The sequence below is a fragment of the Notolepis coatsorum genome (genome assembly GCF_963971535.1).
Source record: "Notolepis coatsorum genome assembly, chromosome: 19".
NCBI lineage: Eukaryota > Metazoa > Chordata > Actinopteri > Aulopiformes > Paralepididae > Notolepis > Notolepis coatsorum.
The window spans coordinates 48,043,456-48,070,213 of NC_140183.1; the positions used below are offsets into that span (position 1 = coordinate 48,043,456).

The following is a 26,758-nucleotide window of genomic DNA, read 5'->3' on the forward strand; positions in this document are numbered from 1 at the left end:
GACTTCAAAATTGCGAGAGTGACCCCTCTACACAAAAAGGGCAGCAAATTAGACCCAGGCAACTACCGCCCTGTTTCTATTCTTACCTCCATCTCGAAAGTCATGGAGAAAATAGTCTACGAACAGGTCGAAAAGTACCTGGCGGAAAAAAACCTAATCTACGAATTCCAATCTGGCTTCAGAACGTCCTACTCCACTGACACATGCCTCCTCTATTTGAACGACCACATCAAACAAGAGGTGGACGCGGGCAAATACTGCGGCATGGTCATGCTGGACCTACAAAAGGCCTTCGACACTGTCAATCACTCCATTCTAATGGACAAGCTAAAAGCAATTGGTTTTGATAGCCTATCAGTGAGCTGGATGCAATCCTACCTAGAGGGGAGAGAACAGATGGTAGAGGTAAACGGTACTCTATCCCCCCCCCTCACAGTGAGCTGTGGTGTTCCACAAGGAAGCATACTAGGACCGCTACTCTTCCTAATTTATGCAAATGACATGTCGTCAGCCTGTGACTGCAATTTGTTCCTGTTTGCGGACGACTCAGCCCTGCTGGTCTCTGACAAGAACAAATTGCAGGTTGAAAAAACCCTCAGCACGGAACTAGGCAAAATCTGCATATGGCTCGCTGATAACAAACTATCATTACACATGGGCAAAACAGAGTCCATTCTCTTCGGTTCAAATAACAAACTCAGCAAGACCGACGGATTCTCAGTTACAGTGGGTGACAATATTGTCACAAGGAAAGACGAAATTACCTACCTGGGTTCCATCCCAGAGGCAAATCTTTCCTGTGACAAAATGGCATCCAATGTAATAAAAAAAGTCAACCAACGAACTAGATTCTTGTACCGGATCTCCTCTCTGGTAAACAAGAATACCCTGAAGACTCTGGCAGGAGCACTCATTCAAGGGTACTATGACTATGCGTGCACCTCATGGTACCAAAGCACCTCAAAGGCGCTTAAAACAAAATTACAAACATCACAAAACAAACTGGTCAGACTACTGCTTGACCTGAACCCCAGAACCCACCTCACCCCTGCCCACTTTGCCAACCTAGGATGGCTTAGAGTAGACGACGGAGTACAGCAACTTGCAATGGGCCTGGTCTACAAGATACACTATACGACCGGGGTGCCCATGTACATGTCAAAATACTTCCCAAAGGTCAGTGAATACCACAACCACTACACCAGAGGAAGCTCAACAAATCATGTGAAACCCAGATTCGGCTCAAACAAGGGACTAAACACGTTTCGCAATTATGCCACAACAATGTGGAACGCCCTACCCAAAGCTGTAAAGGAATGTGAATCCCTGCCCACATTCAAAACCGCTCTTAAAGAGCACCTACGGGAGGCTGCAATTCGAAACTGGCCACCGTAAATGCCCAAAACCCACCCCCCACAACCCACCACCTCCTAATAGACAGTCTCCTCCCCACCGCATGTATATATTCCCTCCCCGCCGTATGTATATTTCCCTCCCACCCCCTCCTAATGTACAGTCCCCTCCCCATCATATGTATATACTCTGTCAGGATCTAGGGGTAACAGTACTGTATATTTGAATACCGCCTATGTCACAAATGTATCAGTACTAAATACCTATATGTCCCTATGCCATAAATGTCATGTATGTTGTGTATGTCATAAATGTCTATATGAATTGAAAATGGGGGACCCTGATGGAAACAAGACAAACGTCTTTCTCAGGTCTGCATCCCCTTAACAATTGTATGTATTGAGCCGTACTGTATTGTACCCATTCTGCAATCTGTTAAATAAAGTTTTCATTCATTCATTCATTCATTCATTCATTCATTCATTCATTCATTCATTCATGCGCCTAACTTTTTCATTTAGGTGCACCAGTACATAATTTAGGTGCACCCAAACATTTTCACCGTGCCTTTTGCCACTGCAATAATACATTTTAAGTGTTACCTTTACCATTACCTTTTTTGTCAATTCCCATACACATTAGTAATTTCTTAAGATGTTATGTAAATTATTGTAAAAAATAACATTCTACCTCATGAACATTGGAAAGCTTTCCATTTTTTGCACAAAATGAGTTCCCTTCTATCACTAACATTATTTGTTAAGCATTTTTGTTTGAAATAAAATTTGGCGTTATTTCTTTACAATTAACGCACAGAAACGTACACCATGCTTTATTTGTTTTAAACGAGACGATTTAGAAATGGGCACATTTCATTGTTTTCAAGATGGTGGACCAGCCGGAAACAGCAATCACATAACCACTACACCTCATTCAAGGGTACTACGACTATGCTTGCACCTCATGGTACCAAAGCACCTCAAAGGTGCTAAAAACAAGATGAGAAACAAAACAAAATGGTCAGACTCTACTACTTGACCTTACTCCTAGAACCCACCTCACCCCTGCCCACTTTGACTACCTAGGATGGCTTAGAGTAGACGACAGAGTACAGCAACTTGCAATGGGCCTGGTCTACAAGATACACTACACCACACAGGTACCCATGTACATGTCGAAATACTTCCCAAAGGTCAGTGAATACCACAACCACAACACCAGAGGGAGTTCCACAAATCATGTGCAACCCAGATTCGGCACAAACAAGGGACTAAACACATTTAGCAATTATGCCAAAACAATGTGAGTACCCACAGCCGTAAAAAGATGTGAATCCCTACCCACATTTAAAACCGCTCTTAACACATTGGGCGCCATGGGTTAACTTATATCCATCAATATAGCCAGTCTGCCACCGTTGAAAGCCTATGGAGATGTTTACCTTCTTTGCAGGGCTATAACTTTTTTAATTTGATTGCTATATTGACTTTACTATGGGCCTATTCAACATCGATTATCTATCGTTCAGGATGTGGGAACGTTATATTTTTTTATTCATACATTGTTGTGTTACTAGCGTCGAGAATATAAGTATGTTTTTAATCTTTTCTGCTGTAATTCCAAAAACAGTAGTTATAGGCCCTGAAGCATATATAGATTATCGATAGGCGTTTCTTTCCTATACACGCTATATTAAAAAATGTAAATGTATAAATATGATCGGTATACATTATGCTTCATCATGCGTGAAGGAAAGGGGGGGGGGGGTCGTTTATAATTCCTTGATCGTCAGTAACGGCTTTATTTACTATCCGTTGATCTGATGGTTTGCAGTGAAATGAATAAACAATCGGGCTGAAAATAACGTTAGTGTCTTCTTACCGTGCGCCGATTTGTATGGCGCAATAAACGCCGAAATCATATCGATTATCAAGTTTAGAAAGCAATCCAAATGCACTATAGTGTTTGTCTGGAGTCCCGTAACAAGATGTGACTGCCGGAGGGATTTCCTCGACGCACCGATCGGCACTTCCGGTTTTGGCGAGAGTGTAACTCGCCCGACCATCCACCAGGCGGCGGTATTGAAGCGCTGCAATCTCATACAGGGTCCCGCTGGAGTCCGGAGGTTGGCTGGATGAATTATGAATGCGATGCAGAAAAAATTAAATATTGATCCCAAAAACGGCGTCCGCCGTTGTTGGCGTACAACGCATGGCGGGCAAAAACGGCGTAAGTCGTTCTTGGTGGTGGATGTGTTAAAGAGCACCTACGGGAGGCTGCAATTCGAAACTGGCCATCGTAAATGTCCAAACCCCCCCACCCCCTCCTAATAGACAGTCTACTCCCCACCGTATGTATATTTTTTCTCCCACCCACCCCCTCCTAATATATTCTCTGTTAGGATCTATGGGTAACGGTACTGTATATTTGCATATCGTATATGTCACAAATGTAACAGTACTATATACCTGTCATGTATGTCCCTATGCCATAAATGTCATGATGTCATGTATGTCCCTATGTCATAAATGTCACTATGAATTGAAAATGGGGGACCCTGATGTAAACAAGCCAAACGTTTTTCTCTGGTCTGCATCCCCTTAACAATTGTGTGTATTGAGCCGTATTGTACTGTATCAATGAAAACTTTATTTAACAGATTGCAGAATGGGTACAATACAGTAAGGCTCAATACACACACAAAGGGGATGCAGACCAGAGAAAGACATTTATCTTGTTTACATATATCAGGGTCCCCCATTTTCAATTCATAGTGAACATTGCTGTGGTTGAGTAGTAGTACCTACTTACTGGTCACGGGATCGAGGCTTCAATAACGTTTGAATGATAATCCATTTTGTGAATACATTTGTTTAAACAACTTTGTTGGCCGACAGCTCCTGCTACCTTAACGTTAGCTGCGCTCTAACGTTACATAGCTTAATTAACGTGTATAACATACCTGTGTAACGTTAAGCAGCTTGTGTTCCGCTGGGAAAGCATCACTGCATACACTTTGTTTAATCCAAACGTCCATTCGGAAACGTTGTATTATGAAACCAGTATGAGACGATGTGCTTATTTATCGTTTCAATTCGGAAAGTTGATGCTCACATGGCTATTTTGTTTAGCCCGTCATTCAGCCAAGACGGATTTCAGGGTGATGATCAAAGCCAATCAGAGGCAGATCGGGGCTGGTCTTTGCAGAATGCACGTGTTAGAGCCAATCAAAAGGCAGATATTATTTTGTACATGTTGGACGAGAGATAGTGACTGTCAAATGAGCCATAGTATTGTCTCCATAGCTAGAATATAGATATAGCTCTGCAAACATCGTGACGCACTGTGAAAATGCCTATCTTTTAAAGCCATTGACGGCAGGGATGGGGATACACGCTGGCGCTGAATGGGTTAACATGAGTATATATTGCTGCGCATTGTTATTGCTGCTGCCACGCTTTTTAACATGTGTTAGAAGAATGGATATCCCTCCACAAGTAATTGATTGCTACTCTAGTATTTCATGCGACCCCTTGATCTGGGAGAAATGCCAAAATGGCTGTCCCTAGTTGAGATAGAAAATACAAGCTGTTTTGTTTGAGTGTCTCAAAGACGAGATATAAATGTAATGTCGATGAGTTGCAAACTTGACAGTTGATCTTTAATTTGTATTTATTGAATTGTCCCAATATTAAGGCTTACCTGAGACAGTGATTGAGACCCTAACAACATACATTTTCTTAAATGCGGTGGAAAACTCTTGCCTTGTAGATTTTGATTTAAGAGAATACAAATGTAATGAGTTTACGGCATATTGAACCAAGTTCACTCCGCTCCTCCCAATACTCTTGCCACAAACTATATTATTTCACATTAATTGGGTGAAATACAATATTAATTGCATATTCTATTAGTGGATGTTGGTTTATAGACTTGGCTCATTATGTAGGAGTGCGTGCCACTGCCCTGTGTGTGTCATGGTGGGCTGTTTTGGATAAGTCTCCCTGTCACGTCTCGGGGACTTAATTAAAAGAATACCCAGGGGAGGACACGAAGACGAGAGAGCGCTTGCGTCATTAGCCACTCGACTCCAATCCTGGTGCTTCTGCCATTTTCTTCCCCCCCCCCTTTCACAGTGGTGTAATTTTACAACATAATAAAACGCTCAACTCCCTCCAGGCTACACCTAGGAAGGACATAGATGAGCTGCCGGTCCAGACAGGCCTCAGTATTCCAGTCATGGTGTTATTACAGCCTCTGTTGCCTCCTATTGATTTGATTCAATGAAAGTCGCCACGCGAAGACTCGAAGCCCCCTCGTGGAGTAGCACTGTTCGCGGAGTGGGGCTGTGGTTACAGAATGGGTCACTTGTAGGATAACGGGGAACAACACTTTGAAATAGGCACTGATGATTGGAGGAGGAGGGATTTGTGTGTTTGTGTTTATACGATGCTGAGAGAGTTTTTTTGTTTATGAAAAGAGTTGTGTTTTGCTTGTCTGTAGGAAAATGGATGGTCCACGAACGCCTCGAGATGAAAGGAGGAGAGCGCAACATAATGAAGGTGGGAAATTGTCATTGAATGTCTCCTCCAGTGACCGACCGCCCGGTGTGGCTTAGTTCTCAGTTCTGGTGCCAAAAAAATTGGGTTGTTGCAAGAAAAACACAAAGCTCAGCCAAATGGTTTCAGCAGGAATGGATGACGACACATTTATTATCAGCCCTCAGCCAAATAGTTTCAGTAGGAATGGATGACAACACATTTATTATCGGGGCCACTAGAGGCCACTGTTGAGCTGTCAAAACTCTCCAGCAGCAAACAACTCTAGAAAGAAATGTGATGTGAATGTGAAGGCTGTGAACCAGGAAAATCTGTAGACCAATGTTTCCCTGTATATATGGAGTCTACCGTTTTCTAGTGTGCTACCTCTGCTTATTTCCTGAGACATTTAAAGGTGCATTATGCAGTTTCGTGGGAGGGAGCATTGGTTACATTTGCAGAGCCTGCAAATAATTTACAAAACATTTACTATACTGTACATGTAATTATACAATCACCAGATGTCGTCATAAATCGCAACAAAATCATTATCAGTAGCATATGAACTTGTAATCCCTGGTGCTTAAACGGAATAATGGATGTATAGTCCAAGAGGGGGTCCTGTGGGGGGGAAGGGAAGAGTGAGGAAGAGCATATGTATTGTATTGTATTGTATTTATTATGTGTATGTCTTTTAATCTACATTTATTTTGATTTAAGTACTGGACTGTCATTATTGTTAATATTATTTCGGTCATTGTCCTGTGATTTATCATAGATTTCTACTATTAATGTATTGTGTGTCTAGTTTTATGTTAAAAAAGGGAAAATAAAAAACATTTGTTAAAAAAAAAAAAATCGTTATCAGGCACTGTGAACTAAACATAAGCCTATAATATGTTTGTAAACTAAATTGCAGGCAGCCTTTTGTAAACAACAATTGTGAAATGATAACCTTTCTGGTAGCGTTTAAGCTTCAGACGGTGTTCTTATTGAGGACAGTTTATTCATTGAGTTATGAAAACATACCATAGAATTATTTAATTTTTCTGACTACAACGATTTTAACTGCTTTGCACCGTCCTCACACAGTCGAGAGGCGGCGAAGAGACAAGATCAACAACTGGATCGTCACGCTCTCCAAGATCATCCCAGACTGCAATATGGACAGCACCAAGACGGGAGCGGTAAAGGCACTCTTGTCCCTTGACCCCTTTTTGCTACTCGCCATGCAGCTTCCCACCTCTGCTCCCGGCGGCGCAGGCTTTCACCCGTGTAACCAGAGCATGTCTCTTGTGTCTCCAGAGTAAAGGAGGCATCCTGTCCAAGGCGTGCGACTACATCCGTGAGCTGCGGCAGAGCAACCAGCGCTTCCAGGAGAGCCTGAAGGAGGTGGAGAGTATACAGGTGGATAACGAGCTATGCAGACAGCAGGTGAGCGGATCGAGCGTCAGGGAGCAGGCACCGCTCGGGCGAGGATGGATGCTGTTAAAGGATGAATTCCTGATTTGTTAAAATCTTTCACTCCAATCAAAGTGTGTGACGTTTCAATTTTGATTGAACCCTTTTGCTTCGTAGCATACATTCCTCCTATGGGGGTTTGGGAACTATTTTGGTTGCTCTGTATTTATTCACCACCAGTCAATTGTTTTCATTTTGAAAACATGGTCGACTCGACAGGTGAAAACATTATACAATCAAAGCAAATTAGTCCGCTGTAATGGCTCATTCTGTGGCCAGGTCCCAACTGTTCAAAAACATCTATTTGTCTTTTTGCAATTAGGGACCTGGTGTCACTGGTAAAGACATGGAACCCTTAACCTGCTCTAGGGGCACCTGAAATTACTCTGCACTCCTGGCACAATGCAATGGGCGCACATGGGCATATGTGTAGAAGAATAAGTCTTTATTTGTCATGCAGATTAACACACACACATGCGAGATGGGTGACACACAGGAACACACACACATGCATTGGGTCGCAGATGAAATGTCTCTGCACTTGACCCATCCCGTCGTCCTTCCCCCCCCCCCCCCCCAAGGGCAGCCGGGAGCAGACATGGGCTGCGCCCGGGGACCAATCCAAGTGTTCCTGTCCATCTTCGCCAGGGAATGAGACAGCGTTAGCGATCTGTTGTGCATGTTTATCCATTGCGTTTATCTTATTGGGAGGGGAAACCCTTGCGAGCACAGGGAGAACATGCAAACTCCACACAGAAAGGCCCGGGAGATACCCCACCTGGGTACCTGGCAATGCGGTAACCTGGTCCCCAAGCGGGAATCGAACCCAGGACCTTCTAGCTGTGAGGCGACAGTGTTAAGCACTACACCACCGTGCCGCCTCAAAGGAGTATATAAGGAAGTAACCTCCTATTGTAATTTAGTAATTGTAATGACAGCAGATTCCCGGGGGAGCTACAGTCAGAAGCTGCTCCCGACATGAACTTCTGTGGAGGCGTTCGTGCTTAAAAGTGGAAGCCTTCCACAAAAGTTTAATATTGCTTTAACACTTTGAGTGCCACGGACGAGATTTGTCGTTAGTTCATGCCGCCAGTTGAGTGCCACCAACGACATATAGCGTTTGTTTGTCGTATTTTTTTTTATTAGCGATTTGAATTTATATTTCATCAATCGAGCCTCACGCTAGTGTTGCAGACTCTCTCTGAGCTCAATTGGGAAAATACCGCCCCCTATCATCTCTCCCTGTGTAACTGCACCCCATTGGTTTAGACCAGGGATCGGCAATAGGCGGCCCGCCGGCCGACATTGGCCCGCCAGCAATCATTTCTGGCCCGTCAGATTATTTTGAGAATATGATATTTATGTGACGCGCGGGAAATATTCACTCGGGACGCCAGGGTGTCTTTTATTGTGAAGCTGTATCTATCTACCGGTAGTCATCAAAAGCATGTTTGTCACTATAGCCAATTGAAATGCTAGAAATGGTCATGTGGACTGGGAGAACCAATGGAATAGTCCCAATGGAATATATTTCCCTAACGAACGTTCACTTCCGCGTTCGAGATGCGAGCGAGTTAAAAAAAACAGGGAAATATAACGCTTCTTTTAATAAACAGGAGCTATACTTAAAATACGGGTTTATCGCAACAGGTCAGTGATTCTTGCGTGCCGAGCCGACGCCCTCTCTGCATAATATGTGGCGACAACAACAACAACAACGAGGCAATGATGACAACTGTGTTCAAGTTGGCAGATAAAGTTCAGATAAAGCATTCAACGCCAATCTGGAATTGGAGGGCGGCGAGTGGATATGACATGTTTCAAACATTAGCATGGATTTTGGAGGACTTAACAACAAACAAGGTATGGTGAGTCGTGTTTTCATGCATTCTGATCTGTCCATCACCCGCCGCGGTGATCTGCAATGAATGAATGAATGAAAACTTTATTTAACAGATTGCAGAATGGGTACAATACAGTACGGCGCAATACACACAATTGTTAAGGGGATGCAGACCAGAGAAAAACGTTTGTCTTTTTTCAATATCGGTATATTAACACTATGATCGCCGGGGACGAGTTAAGACGTCATTCCTAGCCATGCTCATTCTGCCGAAGACGCCGTAACTCGTCTTTGATGTCAATATTTCAAAAATCTGTCATCGAAATCATATTTTTTTTCCGGAGCCCTGAGACACACTGCAAAGCTCCACTCAACTCTCTAGCGGTTCAAGAGCGCCATCTGTTGGCAGATCGGCAACCGGAAATGAGCCTTTGAACCGGAAGTGCTCATCCATATGTGGTCCGGGCACTCGCTATCGTTAGAGAGACTCCGTCTTGATACAGTGAACATCGATCGGTGCAAATAACTCGAAAAAACAACATGATTTGGACGTATATACTATTATACAACCTGGAAATGGATCGGGCATTTCTCCATCCCATAATAGAAAAAATTCTGTTCCACGCTCATCTGCCAGCGGCGCGAGGAAGCCACGGTAAGATTCAGCGTTATATTCTAACAGTGTTCCATATAAACTGCTATGATGAACATATGACCCACTCTGGATGAATCATCTAACGCTGCCCACGGAATTATAAACGATCCCCCGCCCATCCGGCCATCATCAGATGATACGCAGTAACTTCTAGAACCATGTCCAGTTGACATTTTTTATCTCGCGCCGATTGCTATCAAACTGTATTTCATCATCAATATAATGCATTTGGAGCTATAAATCAAGTTCTGGAGAAAGCTGCAGAAAACGATAAAAACATACTTATACTTTAGACCATATTTTAGTATGAATATGTGAATGAAAAAGTTTAACGTTGCTACACCCTGAACAATACATATAGGACATTGAATGGGCCATAATAATGGCAATTTAGCAATATAATTTAAAAAGTTATAGCCCTGCAAAGAAGGGGAACTTCTCCATAGACAAATAGAGCTGGCGAGGGTAGGTAAATTATGAATTTAACCCATGGCGATTAAAGTGTTAAATTAGCCATTGTTTTTGATCCTGGCCCGCCAAGCAACGGCTTGGGGAAAATCTGGCCCGTGGCCAAACCTAATTGCCAACCCCTGGTTTAGACTGATGGGGGGGGGCAGCCTCCTCATGTTACTTCTCCGGCGAGGCATCTGAAGAGACCCAAGTGATTCGCCGAGCCGGAAAACGCGTGGAATACATAATTTACAGTACCCAACGCTGAATCAATAAACGCGATCGATATTTGGAATGGCGATCAGGAATTGGAATAATCTTTTTGGATAACATCTGATCTGAGGTAAGCAATTTATTTTACCAGTCTTGGGATAATCGGATCTGTTTTGACCTATATATCAGCGTGTGCCCCATGTGTGTGTGTGTGTGTGTGTGTGCGTTGATCAGGAAATTAGAGAATATTTTTTTCAGATTGCTTCTATAGCGTGCATAAGTACACATATACTATAGATAATCTAGCATTTATTTGAAAACGATTTATAAATAGGCCGAAAAATTACAACGTTTTTTGTGTATGCCAGAATATCCCAGTAAAGGGCGTTTATCACGGAATCTATATATTTTCCTGAAAAACTAGGGCTTTTCAAAATGCTATAAAACGGAAATGAACCGATTTAATACAAAAAATAAAAAAATCCGTCTCGACAATGTTGACTGCAAACAAGTCATTGATAAACGACGGGCAGATTAGACACATAGCCATAATTTAAAACAGAGATTATGCGTTCACAACGCTATCATTGAAGTGGGTGGTGACATTCAACAGGGTTTTACCACGTTAACAAGTGGCAACCAAAGTGTTAAGAATGCTAAGGTGGTGCGGCCGGGTAGCGCAGCGGACTAAGCCTCTGTCTACCACCGCAGAGACAGTGGGATCTAATCCGGCTGCTGCGGTACCTCCGGCTTGGTCGGTCTTCAATACTGACACAATTGGTAGTCAGCGGGTGGAAAGCCGGTGGGGTGGGTCCTGGTCGTTGTAAACTGTGACTCCTACAGGTCGGTCAGGGCGCCAGCGAGGGAGGGAACTGGGGAAGGTAGTGTGATCCTCCCACGCATTACACTTCCCCAGTGAGAGTCCTCGCTGTCAGGTGAAAAGAGGCTGCTGGCTGTCTCCACATGTATCGGAGGAAGCATGTGATAGACTTCAGGGCTCCCTAGACCGGCAAGTGGGGGGGAAATGCGCGCAACGACCAGGAAGGGGAGGCGGGAATTGGCATAACGACCACATTGGGATGGGAGAAAAAATACAGAAAAATAGGAGGAGAAAAAGTAGATAAAAAAAAAATAATGCTAAGGTGATGATCTGCTTTTAAAGACAGGGCAGGCTTGTTGTTGCAGGTGAACACACCGAGAGATTAAACAAGCCGTCCTCCTTGATCACATATACAGCTGTCAAGGCTGTTCTTGCGTCGAATAAGCATGCTTGCTTTCATTGGGTATTGCTTTCACAGGCGTTCTTTTCTGTCTCAGTTGTCTGCTACTCATCTATCCAGAGACGGTATATATTAGTGGTGTCAGGATTCCGATTGTAAATAAAAAAATCTATTGAAATGAGTGTTCGATTTGCATTTTCAAACATTAGCTTACCGATAGCCTGCATTACTTTTAGGCTGCGGTTACACCTTAGTTTCGTTTTCAGATGAGTTTAGCTTTTCCAGGTCGCAACGTAGCGGTAGCCGAGTGAGACATACGTTTTGCAACCTGAGTACAGTGATGTAGTACACTGCCAAAGCAGTAGGTGGCGAACATGAAGGCAATTTTCAACCAATCAGAACTTGAATGTGCCAATACACTTCCTGCAAAGAAAATGTCAACAAGGCGCCGCCATCTTTAAATGCCTATTTACCCAATGCAGCACTTATTTTTCAGCAAAGTGTAATAAAAGTGCAATAAACAAAACGGATACATTCACTGTGTTCTGCCTCTCATTTGTTGATGAAACAAAACTAACATCAACACAAGTGACCACCAAGAGCGGATAGTTTAGTCTCAAAAAGGATCGGCAATGTTGTTAGCTACATTGTTAGCTACATGCTAACGTGAATGGAATATGCCAGTATAACAGTATAGCATTGTGGCTAGAAGCTAACGCTAGCTCACGTTAACCAGCCAGCACCAAACTGATGATATCGGGAGTTATCAGTAGCTAGATAACATTAGAGACAACGCCGTGTGTATTAAACAAAGGTGAATAGATGACTGGGCCATTTTGTTTAATGCTTGTTAAGATTGAAAGAGGAGCTTGAGCTAACAGGGTCTGATAGCTAACACTAGCTCACGTTAGCCAGCGGCAGTGCTCATGCAATCGGTAATGCTAGCAGAATGAATGGATGTAAACTTTATTTAACATATTGCATAATGGGTACAATACAATACGGCTCAATACAAACAATTGTTAAGGGAATGCAGACTGTTGTAGCTTGGACTGGGGTCCTTATAACAATAACTTGACAACACATGGTAGCTGCAGCTATTTGGGACAGCTCTGTTGTCACCGGAAGGGCACGCAGATGGTATCTACTGCGCATGGGCGTTGAGCAACAACGGCTCCGCGCAGATTACACGACATGTTGTCGGTCGAGTTTTTGGCGCTATACCAAAACGGAAACGCAATTTAGCGTTTTCAGTAGGGCCACAACGTTTCCGGCAAAAACGGCATTTCTATGTAATAGGGACAGCAAACGTATTCAAAAACGTATAAAAACAAGCACAAAAACACTGTAACGAAGGCCTTAGAGAACGCAGTGTAGCTGCTAGTTAGGGCTGTACCGAATAGTTCGAAGCTTCGTTCATAACGTTTACATTCGAATTCTAAATCAACATTCAAATTTTTTACACTAATATTATAGTATATGACTCGTCAAACAAATTTCAATAAAACATTTATCATAAAGGATGTAGCCTATCTGCATCCGCTTGGTGCTCGGCGCTCCATCAAGACGTCACCATCACTTTCGTACCAACCGTGCCCTTATTGGATTAGTTATGTTGACGAAACTGACCAGTTATATTCATTAACACATTCGGGGCCATTGGGCTCGGTCTAATCTCACTCTATAAGGCCAGTTTATCATAACAACCTTTCATTGTGCGTGAGGCTGTTTGTAGAGCTAAATCTATACTTTATATTATTGCTATCTGTCCATTGTCATTGTCAATTGACACTATAAACCGTCCCTTCAATATGCCTTAAATAAATAAATGTTTCATCAATACGTTCCCATTTTATAGCGTCGTGAATATAAGCGCTATACCAGATTGTTCTGGGGTATTTCCTGGAAGGCGAGATATAGGGTGCTAAGCTAATAACGTTAAATCGAATGGCGTTTCGGCCCTACACAAGCTGGAGCTAAAACTCAAAATGCATATTGTCGGTATCATGGTCCACCATGAATGCATAAAAGGGGGGCGGGGGACGTCGTTTTTGATTATTGATTACCAATAACGTAGGGCTGGGTGATTAATCGATATTATCGATTAATTCTAATTAATGATTTAGGACGATTATAAAAAAAATATATATATATATATATTTTTTTTTTAAGTCACAGGCGGATTCTTAAACAAAATTAACAAAACCCACCTGCAAACTACTATTTCGCATTTATTTTCGGCCCCTGCCTCCACATCAGCTGCGCCATCTCAGGTAGGACTATAACATCTGCACCAACAGAAGTCTGGATAACATTCGGCTCCACGCCAACGCTTGAAGCTGAGGTACTGTGGTTTCTCAACAGTCGCAAAGCACCAGTCCTACACTGGCAATGAGGGACTAGGAGAAGTATTCCGTGCTAACATGCGGCAAAGACAAAACGTCCTACATAGCCAGGTTTGGATTGGCCTCTTACATCCAAAATAATCTTTTCACGGATGTAAACAAAGACACGTTTGTGTTGATGTTCGATGAGAGCTTCACCCCACTGTATGTATTTATTTTCTACCACCCACTCTCTATATATGTATATATATATGTTAGGATATATGGGTAACGGTACTGTATATTTGCATATCATATATGTCACAAATGTAACAGTACTATATACCTGTATGTCCCTATGCCATAAATGGCATGATGTCATGTATGTTGTGTGTATGTCATAAATGTCACTATGAATTGAAAATGGGGGATCGTGATGTAAACAAGATGAAAGTCTTTCTCTGGTCTACATCCCCTTAACAATTGTGTGTATTGAGCCGTACTGTATTGTACCCATTCTGCAATCTGTTAATAAAGTATTCATTCAACCAAACCACAAAAACAAAACAACTGGATGAATGAATGAATGAAAAACTTTATTTATATGTTACATTTGTGACATATATGATATGCAAATAATATAATAATACACCCAGAGATCCTAACAGAAAATATTATATACATATGATGGGGAGGAGACTCTACATTAGGAGGAGGGGGGGTGGGGGGGGTTGGACATTTACGGTGGCCAGTTTTGAATGGCAGCCTCCCGTAGGTGCTCTTTAAGAGCGGTTTTGAATGTGGGCAGGGGTAAAGTGGGTTTTAGGAGTGAGGTTAAGCAGTAGTCTGACCAGTTTTAGTGCCTCTGAGGTGCTTTGGTACCATGAGGTGCAAGCATAGTCGTAGTACCCTTGAATGAGTGTACTGAGAGTACCCATGATTTTTGCCATTTTGTTATTGTGAAATTGGTATTAAATTAAATTCTGAGTGGCATTAAAAAGTCTTAAAAAGCCTTAAATCTGACTGGGCTAAACCTGCAGATACCCTGAGTCACCTTTTTATTTTACAAAAAGTGATGTTTGGTGAAAGTTAGATTTGCACTTTATTAATCCCAATAGGGAAATTCATTCTTGTTTGATGATCAATAGGCACATTATTTATTTGTTTTAAGTGAAGTTTGGTGAAAAAGCAAGTTATTGCACTATTAATCCCAATAGGGACATTCATCTAGACTAGAGTAACCTTATATATATATTTTTTAAGTGAAGATTGGTGAAAGTTAGGTTTGCACTTCAATCCCAATAGGGACATTCATCTTGGTTTGATAATTTTTTGTGTCAAATAAAAACAAAGGTTATTTGAATGATTTCCTTGGCGTTTCTAGTTTTCAAGAGAAAAAAATCGATTTAAAATCGTAAATCGGATTTAAAAAATAATAATCTGGGATTTAATTTTTAGGCCATATCGCCCAGCCCTACAATAATGGCATTAGCCTCATACGCTGACCGGGTGGATGGCTATCAAAGCAAGGCCCGACCAGGCTGAAATTGACATCAAACCGCTCTTACCTGTGGCCGGTTGGACTGCAAAAAGGATTTCCCAGTTATCGATCGCCATCTCGTAGATCCATATGTCCATTGGCTGATGCTATATTCCTTTGCTGCATACTGAATTCAGCATCCCAAAAACTATTTCAGGCGATCTGATGAAGGCATAGCTTTAGGCCAGGGGTCGGCAACCTGCGGCTCCGGAGCCGCATATCAGCTGCGGCTCCCTGGCCCAATTTCTTATTCTTTTTAAAATTTAAATATTTTTTTTACTTTTTTAAAATTGTATTTCTTTTTTGTTCTCTTATTTTGGATATCGATGTCATACTGTGACACTGAAATGAACAAATATTTCATCAACTAAAATATTTAGTCAACAAAAATATTTCATCAACTAAAATATACAGTACATCACACCCTGCGCCTCTCCCTGCCGTCTGCAAGTGGCTAATCTTGAGTTTCCGACCCCCCAGTAAGCTAACCATGGATAAATCCAAAAAAAGGAGTCTGAGGAAAATAGAGGGTTTAATTCAACGTGGACAGATTAATTTGCTTTCACGACTAACTATGCAGGCTTACCTGTATGTGGTGCGAACAACGAAAAATGTACTTTTTATTTTATAGATTTTCCACAAATAAGGGAAGGACACAAATAGAGCTGCATAGTTCAGGGTTTTATTTCAAAGTAGGTCTACAGATGCCAGTGTTTTTCTCCTTTTCTGTGTTTTATTTCAAAGTAGGTCTACACATGGTAGTCTTTTTTCAAAGTGGACTACTTTTTATTTTATAAATGTTCCACAACTAAGGGAAGGACTCAAATATACCTGAATAGTTCAGGGTTTTATTTCAAACACCAGTGTTTTGTCTCCTCTTCTGTGTTTTATTTAAAAATAGGTCTACACAGCAAGTATTTTTTTCCCTCTTCATAAGAGTTTGAGGTTTTCCTTTGTTATAACAGATAAAAACAGCAATAAAAAGTCAACATTTTTCTTTTTGTTGCTTTATAATTCCATTAATGCAACAAACTGTGCTATAAGTATAAAGTATAATAAATCGCAAATTACTTTGGGTATGCAATTGTCAGGCGTTTAATGCTAAATGTGAGGTATGCTTGGGGATATATACAACGGTATCTTCATTTTTTTTTTGTATTGATCTTTTTCCCCCTCCATTTTTCCTCCGATTTTCTCCCATCCCAATGTTAGTCGTATTCCAATTCCCAGTCCCTTCCTGGTCGCTGCGCACTTACCCCCCACAGTCAGATCATCTGGGAGAGTGGAGGCTACCACGTGCTTCCTCCGACACACGTCCAGCCAATCACCGCTTCTTTTCACCTGGCAGCGCGGATTCTCATTGAGAGGGCGTAGCGTGTGGGAGGATCACATTATCCCCCTCAGGTCCTATCCGCGCTTGGCAGGCGCCCCGACCGAACTGTAGGAGTCGCTGTTTACAACGACCCGGACCCACCCCGCCAGCTTCTCCCACCCTCTAATACTGCCAATTGTATTAGTGTGAACGGCCAGCCAAGCTGGTGACAACCCCGGAGCTGTGAGCCGGATTCGAACAGGCGAATCCAGCTCACAGCTCCGGGGTTGGTGACGAACGCAATCTCCGCTCGGCCACCTAACCGCCCAACGGTATCTTCATTTTAAGGGTAAATAGGTTGTGCGGCTCCCTGAGCATTTTTTGTGGGAGGGGGGAAAAGTGGCTCTTTGCTGACCCCTGCTTTAGGCTAACAAAAAAGTCAACCCATGATAGAAAAACAAAAAAAACACCGGTCTGTAACAGGGAACACTGCATTATCGAGACAGCGCCCCTACGAGGATCTGGCCGGTAATGCACTTTTCCGAATTCCAAGAGTAGGGTAAATCTGCAGTGCCGATCGGTGACATTGAGTAGGATATTACAATGGAATAAAAGCCAAAACAACCTTACCACATATATATACGTGGTTGGCCCTCAAGCGTTGGATCCGAAACACGTATATATATATGTGGTTGGCCACGAATGTGTTAACTCATTGACCGCCGGGGATTAGACGGGTCCTGTTCTAGCACTGCCACGCTTTAAAAGATAGGAGTGCGTCACCTTGTTTGTAGAGTTATAACTATATTCTATATTATAGCTATGGATACAATACTATTTCCCATTTTGACATCACCTATCTATCGTTCAATATGTGAAAAACGAATGCATTTTTTCATCCATACGTTCCCGTGTTATACCGTGGTGAATATAAGTATAGTTATAGCGTGGTCTGGGGTAATTCCTGAAAGGCTGAGTAATAGCCTTATACATCAATTGTACTATAAACGTTTCCGTTTCTTGCCTGTACATGCTACTATTCCCATATCATAGGTATTATGTTTAATCATGAATGCATGAAAGGGGGGAAGGGGGGGTATTTTTTTAATGCTTTGATCGTCACCAACGGCATACACATGTTGCGATCGAAGTGAAGACATGGTTGGCTCAAACAAGGGACTAAACACATTTCGCAATTATGCCACATCAATGTGGAACGCCCTACCCAAAGCTGTAAAGGAATGTGAATCCCTACCCACATTAAAAACTGCTCTTAAAGAGCACCTACGGGAGGCTGCAATTCGAAACTGGCCACCGTAAATGCCCAAAACCCCCACCACCTCCCAATAGACAAGTCTCCTCCCCACCGCATGTACATATTCCCTCCCCGCCGTATAGATATTTCTCTCCCACCCACCCACCCCCTCCTAATGTACAGTCCCCTCCCCATCATATGTATATACTCTGTCAGGATCTAGGGGTAACAGTACTGTATATTTGAATACTGTTTATGTCACAAATGTATCAGTACTAAATACCTATATGTCCCTATGCCATAAATGTCATGTATATTGTGTATGTCATAAATGTCATATTCCCATATGATTTGTACCAAGACAGTTCTTTTATGTCTTTCACACAACTGTCCCTAAAGTTTAACTTACCAAAAACAAATTTTTTCAGATATCTACAGATACGTGATTTTGTTAAGAGCAAATTTGACCAGTTCCCCCACACCCCCCCAAAAACTTTGATCGATCGCATCTTGGAGGTGAAGGTTGTAATCAAAGGCTCAATATCTAAACTATATAACATCATATCCCTATCCCTACCTTCCTCAGTATTGGCTATAAGACAAAACTGGGAGTCTGATCTAAATCATCAATTTACAGACAAAGAATGGGAAAACGCTCTTGCCCGAATACACTCTTCTTCAATATGTGCCCGCCATTCACTGATACAGTTCAAGCTCCTCCACCGTCTATATTGGTCAAAGACTAGACTGGCGAAGATAAATCCTGGCATGGATCCCACATGCGACCGGTGTCACCAAGCCCCTGGCTCACTTATTCATATGTTCTGGCATTGTCCAGTACTGGCCCCTTTCTGGACTTCCATTTTTAAATCTTATTCAGACATATTTTTTATGAATATTGACCCATGCCCTCTTATTGCACTATTTGGCTTGACACCGGAAAACGCTGCAATATCTATCTGCAATTTTTTTTTTTTTTTTTTTTTTTTTATATGTATGTTTGTCGTCGCCCTCAATGGGTGGGATTAGGGGATAGGAATGGGGAAGGAAATGGAAGTTGTATAATTTTGATAAATGAAATGTATAAATATGTACTAATTCTTCCAATAAAAAAAGATAAATCTAAAAAAAAAAATGTCTATATGAATTGAAAATGGGGGACCCTGATGGAAACAATACAAACGTCTTTTTCAGGTCTGCATCCCCTTAACAATTGTATGTATTGAGCCGTACTGTATTGTACCCATTCTGCAATCTGTTAAATAAAGTTTTCATTCATTCATTCATTCATTCATTCATTCATTCATTCAACGCAGGATTGATATCATATAGCCCTTACCTTCACTAGGAAGTACCCCAAAAAGAATATTCCAATTATCTGATCGTGAGTCCCAGTATTGATGTCGATCGTGTCGCCAACATAATCCACCACACATCATGCATCGGGAGCATTTGCCGCTTCTCAATCCGATCGTTATAACTGCTCCATTCACCCGGAGACATTTGGCCGTGGCACAGGCCAAGATACAAGGTTTCAAAGGGTGCTTGATACCGCAGTCTAGCTGGATGCGGCCGGTATTGCACTTTCGCGATCTCAGACTCATTCCCTATGGTAACACCGAGGTCCCCGGATGAATAATGAATAAAAATATCGAACGAAAAAACTATCAAATAACGTGTAGGAGTGCGGAACAAACAGACTGCCAGACGGTTGTTTAGATGCAATAGATGTAACGTCTCATGTTTACTTCCCACTTCCTTAATACAAACTAATACGTCATCACGTCAACCCGTGTGACTACATAACGTCAATGCCCTCTAACCACACCCTATGCATAACATTGAACATGGAGGTGACAGAATATGAATGTGAATTTTATTGTCCCCCACATGCGCCCCCCCAGAATTCACAAGAACTGGCAGCATGAGCCGTTGAGGACCCCGTAAAATCCTGCCGAAGCGGCTTCAGGTGTCCAGAGTCTGTGTAGCGACGGGACCAGTTACCACCAGAGGGTGGTCTGAGGACTTAACGGCCAGGGGGAAACCCTGCGTCATGGTGGAACCCGTAGACCCCGGAGGGCGGTCTGAGGTTCTGATGGCCGGAGGGCGGCCGCGCCGCGGCGGCTGAGCTACAGGAACCGGACGGTCCAGGTCCACATGAGCCGGTTTCAGAAGGTCCACTGAAATGTGGTCCGGTTTCCCTCCTATTTCGACTACAAATGACTTGTCCCCTGTCTCCAGAACACGAAAAGGCCCCTCATATGGTGGCCGTAGTGGCGACCGATGGGCATCATGGCGGACAAAGACGTACTTTGCTGTATGGAGATCAGGTGGAATATAAGCCTGGGGCACAATGTGCTGTGACGTAGGCACCGGCCTAAATACCTTGGCATTGTCCAGGAAAACAGACCGTTGCTGGCCAGCAGACCAAGGCGTTGTGGTGTTGGGCACGAAATCCCCGGGGACTCGCAATGGCTGCCCATAAACCAGTTCGGCTGAGGAGGACTGAAGATCTTCCTTAGGGGCTGATCGGAGGCCCAGCATGACCCACGGAAGTCTGTCAACCCACCCATTGTCCCGAAGACTGGCCCTGAATGCGGCCTTCATTGACCTATGAAACCTCTCGCACAGTCCATTGGCTTGAGGGTGATAAGCCGTTGTACGGTGCAGCTTTACCCCGAGACCCTGGGCCACAGCATTCCAGAGCTCCGACGTAAACTGAGGCCCCCGGTCGGAGGTTATATCCGATGGAGCACCAAAACGGGCAACCCAGGTGCCGATGAACGCTCGTGCAATGTCGGCAGATGTAGTTGAAGATAGTGGCACGGCCTCTGGCCAACGGGTTGTCCTGTCAATCATGGTAAGGAGGTGGGTGCAACCGTGTGATGGTGGCAGTGGCCCAACCAAGTCTATGTGCACATGATAAAACCGCCTTTCAGGCACATTGAAAGGGGTTAGTGGGGCCTTGGTGTGGCGGTGTACCTTGGCCCGTTGACACTCTAGACAAGCATTAGCCCAATCCCGAACATCCTTTTTAAGACCGTGCCAGACGAACTTGGCTGCCACCAACAGCTGAGATGGTTTCCTGCCCGGGTGAGAAAGGCAGTGAACACAGTGTAGCTGCTAGTTGACGTTAGCTTCCCGGTAGCCTGCATTACTTTTGGAGAACAGTGTAGCTGCTAGTTAACGTTAGCTTCCCGGTAGCCTGCATTACTTTTTAGAGAACACAGCTAGTGTAGCTGCTAGTTGACGTTAGCTTCCTCTGGCCACTGCCAGAGTCCGATATGAAGAAATTGAACTAGAGTCTCAAATCACCGTTGTGGCAAAAGAAAATTGTGGTAACGTTATGGTATTGGTTTTTTGTCCCATCCCTATTTTGTATAGTCAAAATGTGACAGTAACATTTTAAGTCACTTCAAATCGTCAATTTGGAGAATTGTGACACCTAATCTCAACCTGTATAGTTTACCATCACAGACTGACAAAGAAGAATTGGCTGAATCCCAGGCACTGTCGCATGTCTCCGTTCCCCCTCTGAATCCCAGGCACTGTCGCATGTCTCCGTTCCCCCGCTGAATCCCAGGCACTGTCGCTTGTCTCTGTTCCCCCGCTGAATCCCAGGCAGTGTTGCTTGTCTCTGTTCCCCCGCTGAATCCCAGGCCCACAAGGCACTCCATGTATTTGTACTCGTCTGATGCTCAAAGCCTCATATTCTCCTGTCAGCCCCTGCAGTAGAATAGAGCCGGTGAATTTCTGATTGGCTCACGGAAAAAAGCAGAGACAACATACCTTTTTGATAACCCAGTTGGTCGTGGGCAGTGGAGTCTTTGAAAAAGAGCTGTGTGTATGCTTTTCTTTAATCCCAGGGCTGGCGCAGCGCCATGTGGACATCAGAAGCCTCTACCCCCACCACCACCACCACCACTAATCATAAATGGGAAAAGGCCCTTTAACTGTAGGCCCTCACTACCATATCTGATTTTAAAGTTCAAATTAAGGGCATTTTAACGAATGAGATGGGAGAATGTCGATGCTTCACTGCATAATGTGGTGTTATATTTTATATTTTTATCTTGACCTTCTCTCCCCAGCAACCTCCTGCAAAGCCTCACCTTCCATCCTCTTTCTACCTTTTTTACCCTACCCTCCAATATCCCCCAATCCCATTCAATCTTGTTTGCTGCAGCTCAAATGTATCCCCTTGCCCCACTTTGCCTTTTATGTCTCTGTCTGTGTTTTGTGTATTTGTATGTTTGGTTTTGTTTTGCTGACATTTTGGCCAGGTCTTGATCGAAAAAAGAGATCATTGATCTCAAGTGACTACCTGGTAAAATAAAGGTTAAATAAAAATGTAGCCCCTGTGAGGGCAATGAAGATGACGATATCAATGTTGGTTTGGTTTTGTTCTTCTAGATCGAGGAGCTGAAGAACGAGAACGCCTTGCTCCGAGCACAGCTCCAGCAGCACAGCATTGAGATGGTCGGAGAGACACCACCACAGTGAGGGGGGGCAGGGGGGGGGGCAGTGTCACCGCTACTCTGACACATGGACGACTTGGAGGAAGGGAAGTTGTGGACAGGTGAAATGACAAATGGAACGGACTAGCAAAGATTGAATCACTTTGGGTTTTTTCCCTGGGTTTTTTAGGGCATCGCTCTGGAAGCCAATCCCCTCCCCCCAGCAGCTGATTGGCTGCCACTTCACTGTTCCACTCCTGTTGAGATGACCACCATTTAGGGAAAAGAAAATACCACTCGCGCCCAGCAGGGTGTTACACTAGCACTCGTAGGAAAGAGAACCTCCGCTGAACTCCTCCTATCTTCTATTTATGTAGCCTCACTAATGGACTATGATGTTGACCGTTTCTCACTATGTTGTTCTGTTGATGTTGTTTTTCTTTCATCATTACTCTTTGACTTAAGTTCTTGCTTTCACTCCGGTGAGTTGTGTGCGTATTGTTGAGTTCTGTATTAATATTTTGTTGTTTTTAGCTGTTTGTTTTAATTTATTAGTCTTGCTTGTTGTTAAATGTCCAGATGGAGACCAGTTACATTGATTCAAGTCCCCCTAGAGAGCTGGATGGAAGTACGTGGGGGGTCCAAATATGCAACACACTGCCATTCTGCACAGTGTGATATAGTGTTTCGATTTTATCCAAGAGTCACAGATAGCTGTGGTATTGGTTACGACACACAAAGGAACAAGCAGTGCTTTTATATGGTGACAGCTCCTGGCTTGTAGGTAGAGTGCTCGTCTTTGGTATGACGATCACGCAGTAGTACTAATGCTACTCGTGAGCAGACTTTGATGTCTGCTGGTGTGAACAGTAGCATATCGGTATTCAATAACTCATTAACTCCACGCTGGCCTTTTCGTCATAAGTAAGTACCATTTAAGTGTACACGCATGTCCCTTTTTTAAGTTTGATTTGAAATTATGTGCCACAGGGCCAACTATGACAGTGTGTGGGGGGGGGGGGGGGGGGCTTGATTGGTCTGCAAAATGGCCATCAATATCCGGGGAAATGTCATGCATTCTTTAAAAAGGTAGCTGTCATCAAGTTCAGACTGAAATGTACAATCTTGGGAATGTGTGCAACAAAAACAATATCAAATCAGTGCTCTGATGGTGTGGACTTACCAGGAAGAAGTGTGTACTAGGAACGTTTAATATTCCCTACTTTAGCCAAGTTAAAGGAACACTGCAACATTATGGGAAATGCGCTTACCGTCTTCTCCAGAGTCGGACAAGAAGATGGGATACCAATGTCCCCCCTGTGCGTTCAGTAGAAGGCTATCGTATCCTCTTCCATTCACTTGTGCTAAATTAGGCTAGGTTGCAGCCGGATAGCTTTCTACTGAATGCACAAGGAGGAAATTGGTATCCATCTTCTTGTCTTACTCTGGAGGAGGCGGTAAGCGCATTTCCCATAATGTTGCAGTGTTCCTTTAACTATAGGCCCCCCGTGGGGTCATCATGATTCGCCGGTGTGTCTCTCAATACGTGTAAGAGTGACCCTCCTCCCCTCACGTGTTTCATTTGGAGCTGTTTGCTCTATCCTGGTGTCGCAACACACATCAAATGGAGCTCAATGCACAGGGGATGACGGAACCCCGGGGGAAAGTACTGAGAGACAGGAAGAACGGAGACGTTCCACATCGCACTTTGTAGCAGAGCAAAACAGACTGGTTAGACTTTATTTAATTTTTTTTGATGCAGAGAGAAGAAAACATGGGAAGCCCCCCCCCCCCCTTTCTTCTCTACCCACTCAGGCCTACAATAACCCACGCTGTAATTGGTTGTGCAAACCAAAAAAAGCAAATATTAACAATGCTGATTTTGTATGAAATATACATTGTTTTGTTTGTTCCTCTGCTTTGTGCAACGGGGGAAGCAGTCTGAAGAGACATCAAGCTTCGGAGTCTCTTGTTTCCCCCATGTCAACGGCTCGGGATCCAGTGAACGCCAACGTTCAGACCCCTGACGAAATCATGCAGGTTTTATATCCTATTCTAACGTCTCAAAGACTGGAAGTTTAACACCATTATGCTTTGGAAGTGCTGCGTGGCTCTCGCTGCTAAGATTCCAACCCAAGTACGGAATAGTGAGCATCTTGTGAACCGTAAGCTCCAAAAAGTTGAATGATGGGCGTTTTTGCAGTAGTGTTACATAGTAGTATACATCTTTGTGAAGAGGACGGCGTCTTTGGAATACAACGGTGGTCACAAAAGAAAGGTCATTCATGGCAAATTTGTCCTCATGCTTATTTTTCTTTTCTTTAATGACTAAAGAAAAGCCTAAAAAGCCTCTTTCTCTCTGTTGCAGCCTCACATTTCTCAGGTTAGATTGTTAGACGTCTTTTCTAAGTAAAATGGTGGAAAAATAAAACTTCACTGGCTAATAACCATAATGGGTTTGTGGCTCATTGTCTACCCTCACATCTCGCAACGTCTCCCAATCTGTCTCGTTCACTGCTGTTCATGTGATGGAATAACAGTCTTTTGTCCATGACCCTCAGAAGGTCTGGGTCACCTCCACACAGTAGCACTATCTCCAGTTCTCCATATTGACTTCAGTGTTGTTATCTAGGAGAGAGTTCTACTCGTCCAATTCTCAAAATTGGCCTAAAATGTATTCCAGACAGTCTTTCAGTGGCTATAACGGGCTGTTGTAAAGCCAAAGTGAAGATAGAGATGTTAACTGAAATAAATAAGATACCTGGAGGAATCTGTAGATACCAGCCATTTCATAGCTTATTGGGAACGGGATGGAAATATTGACAGGGAAAATTTGTTATCACCATTTTACAATGAGGTGCCTTCCCTAATTAATGTTGATTGGACTCCTTTTTAATTCAATTATCTTTAATCAATTCTGTGACCATTCTCTGGCTAACATGTTTTGATGATTGATTTGAGATCTATACTATAACATTTTAAAATAAATTGGCCCCCACGCCCCTCCCCTAAATCCCAGGCTTTTTTTTCTAGAGGTCCAAATCCACTGGCGGCCTTCTTGAAAAATCATGAAATTTACTTTCGAACCGAAGCATCTAGAATCATGTATGAAGAAAAATGTTTGGCCTAGAATAAGATGTATTATTCTTTGAAAATAACACACGACACCATACCACTGCCCTAAAGAAAATGTAAGTCCTGTTGGCAAATTGCAACTATGTGGATACCATAATATGCCCAGTAAAAGTTGTTCTCGACTACACTACTGGTCTCGTGCCAACTGCTTTCTACCAATCTCGCCTCTCTTCCAATACCCCCACCTCTGTCTCTTGGCCCGTCTGACAGCCGCCAGTCAAGCACACACAGCTAGGTGGGCTGGCGTCTGTGTGTCCCCTGTTCTATTTGAAATGACTGATCTCTGATCCCCCGTCCCTCTCGGATTGGGACATACTCTTCTTTCACCTCACTTCTAAAATATCTTACGGGAAGTGGAGCATAATATAGGCCTATACGGTTCAAATGATGTGGCTTTAGTTGACATTCCTACGTATAAATAAAGGGTTCGTTTAAAAAAAGATTTTTTTTACATCAGCCCACATACCTGCCTCGGCTCAGCTAATTCACAAAAAAATAATTGGTACTACAAGCGAGAGTCTTTGCCGAAAGCGGTGAATTCACGTGGTTGATATACCTGATTTAATGGATTTGAAACGGTGGTTAATTTTTGTGGTCAGCGTTTTGAAAGTGACTGTTTCCATGGCTAATCTTTCTGTTCCTATTAATATGTCCTAAGAGTAAAGGTAAAACAACTCGCTGCAGTTCACTCATGCAAATAAGAAAACAGTCTTATTTCTTTAATTGCTATGCTGCTTACCCTCTTCTACCAGTGGCCAGGGGGCTGAATTATGTGCACACAGTTGACCGATTCACAGTCTTCCTCATTGAACTCACATCAGTGAGTGTATAAAGTACTTGAAAGTCATACTTGAGTAAAAGTTGGTACTCTGGTAGAAGAAATAATCCCCTCCACCAAAATTAGAGTTTTCCCAAACCAAAAGCGAAGCTCTGAATGTGCACACCTCAGCCTACAACGTCACTGTGCGACACCTTGTGCTCATCCATGTTGCCTGTCACGAG

At 43.1% G+C, this 26,758-nt stretch overlaps 1 protein-coding gene across 1 annotated transcript in view; it reads left to right on the plus strand.

The window, feature by feature from the left end:
* usf2l (upstream transcription factor 2, c-fos interacting-like) overlaps positions 1-24,386 on the plus strand; it is a 48,901-nt gene extending 24,515 nt beyond the window's left edge. Inside the window, exons 8-11 of the mRNA XM_084336508.1 lie at positions 5,857-5,915; positions 6,984-7,078; positions 7,197-7,325; positions 22,578-24,386. Coding sequence (XP_084192634.1) covers positions 5,857-5,915; positions 6,984-7,078; positions 7,197-7,325; positions 22,578-22,667 — 373 coding nt within the window. The 3' untranslated portion in view covers positions 22,668-24,386. The remainder of the gene's footprint in view (positions 1-5,856; positions 5,916-6,983; positions 7,079-7,196; positions 7,326-22,577) is intronic.
* The last annotated feature ends 2,372 nt before the right edge of the window (positions 24,387-26,758 follow it).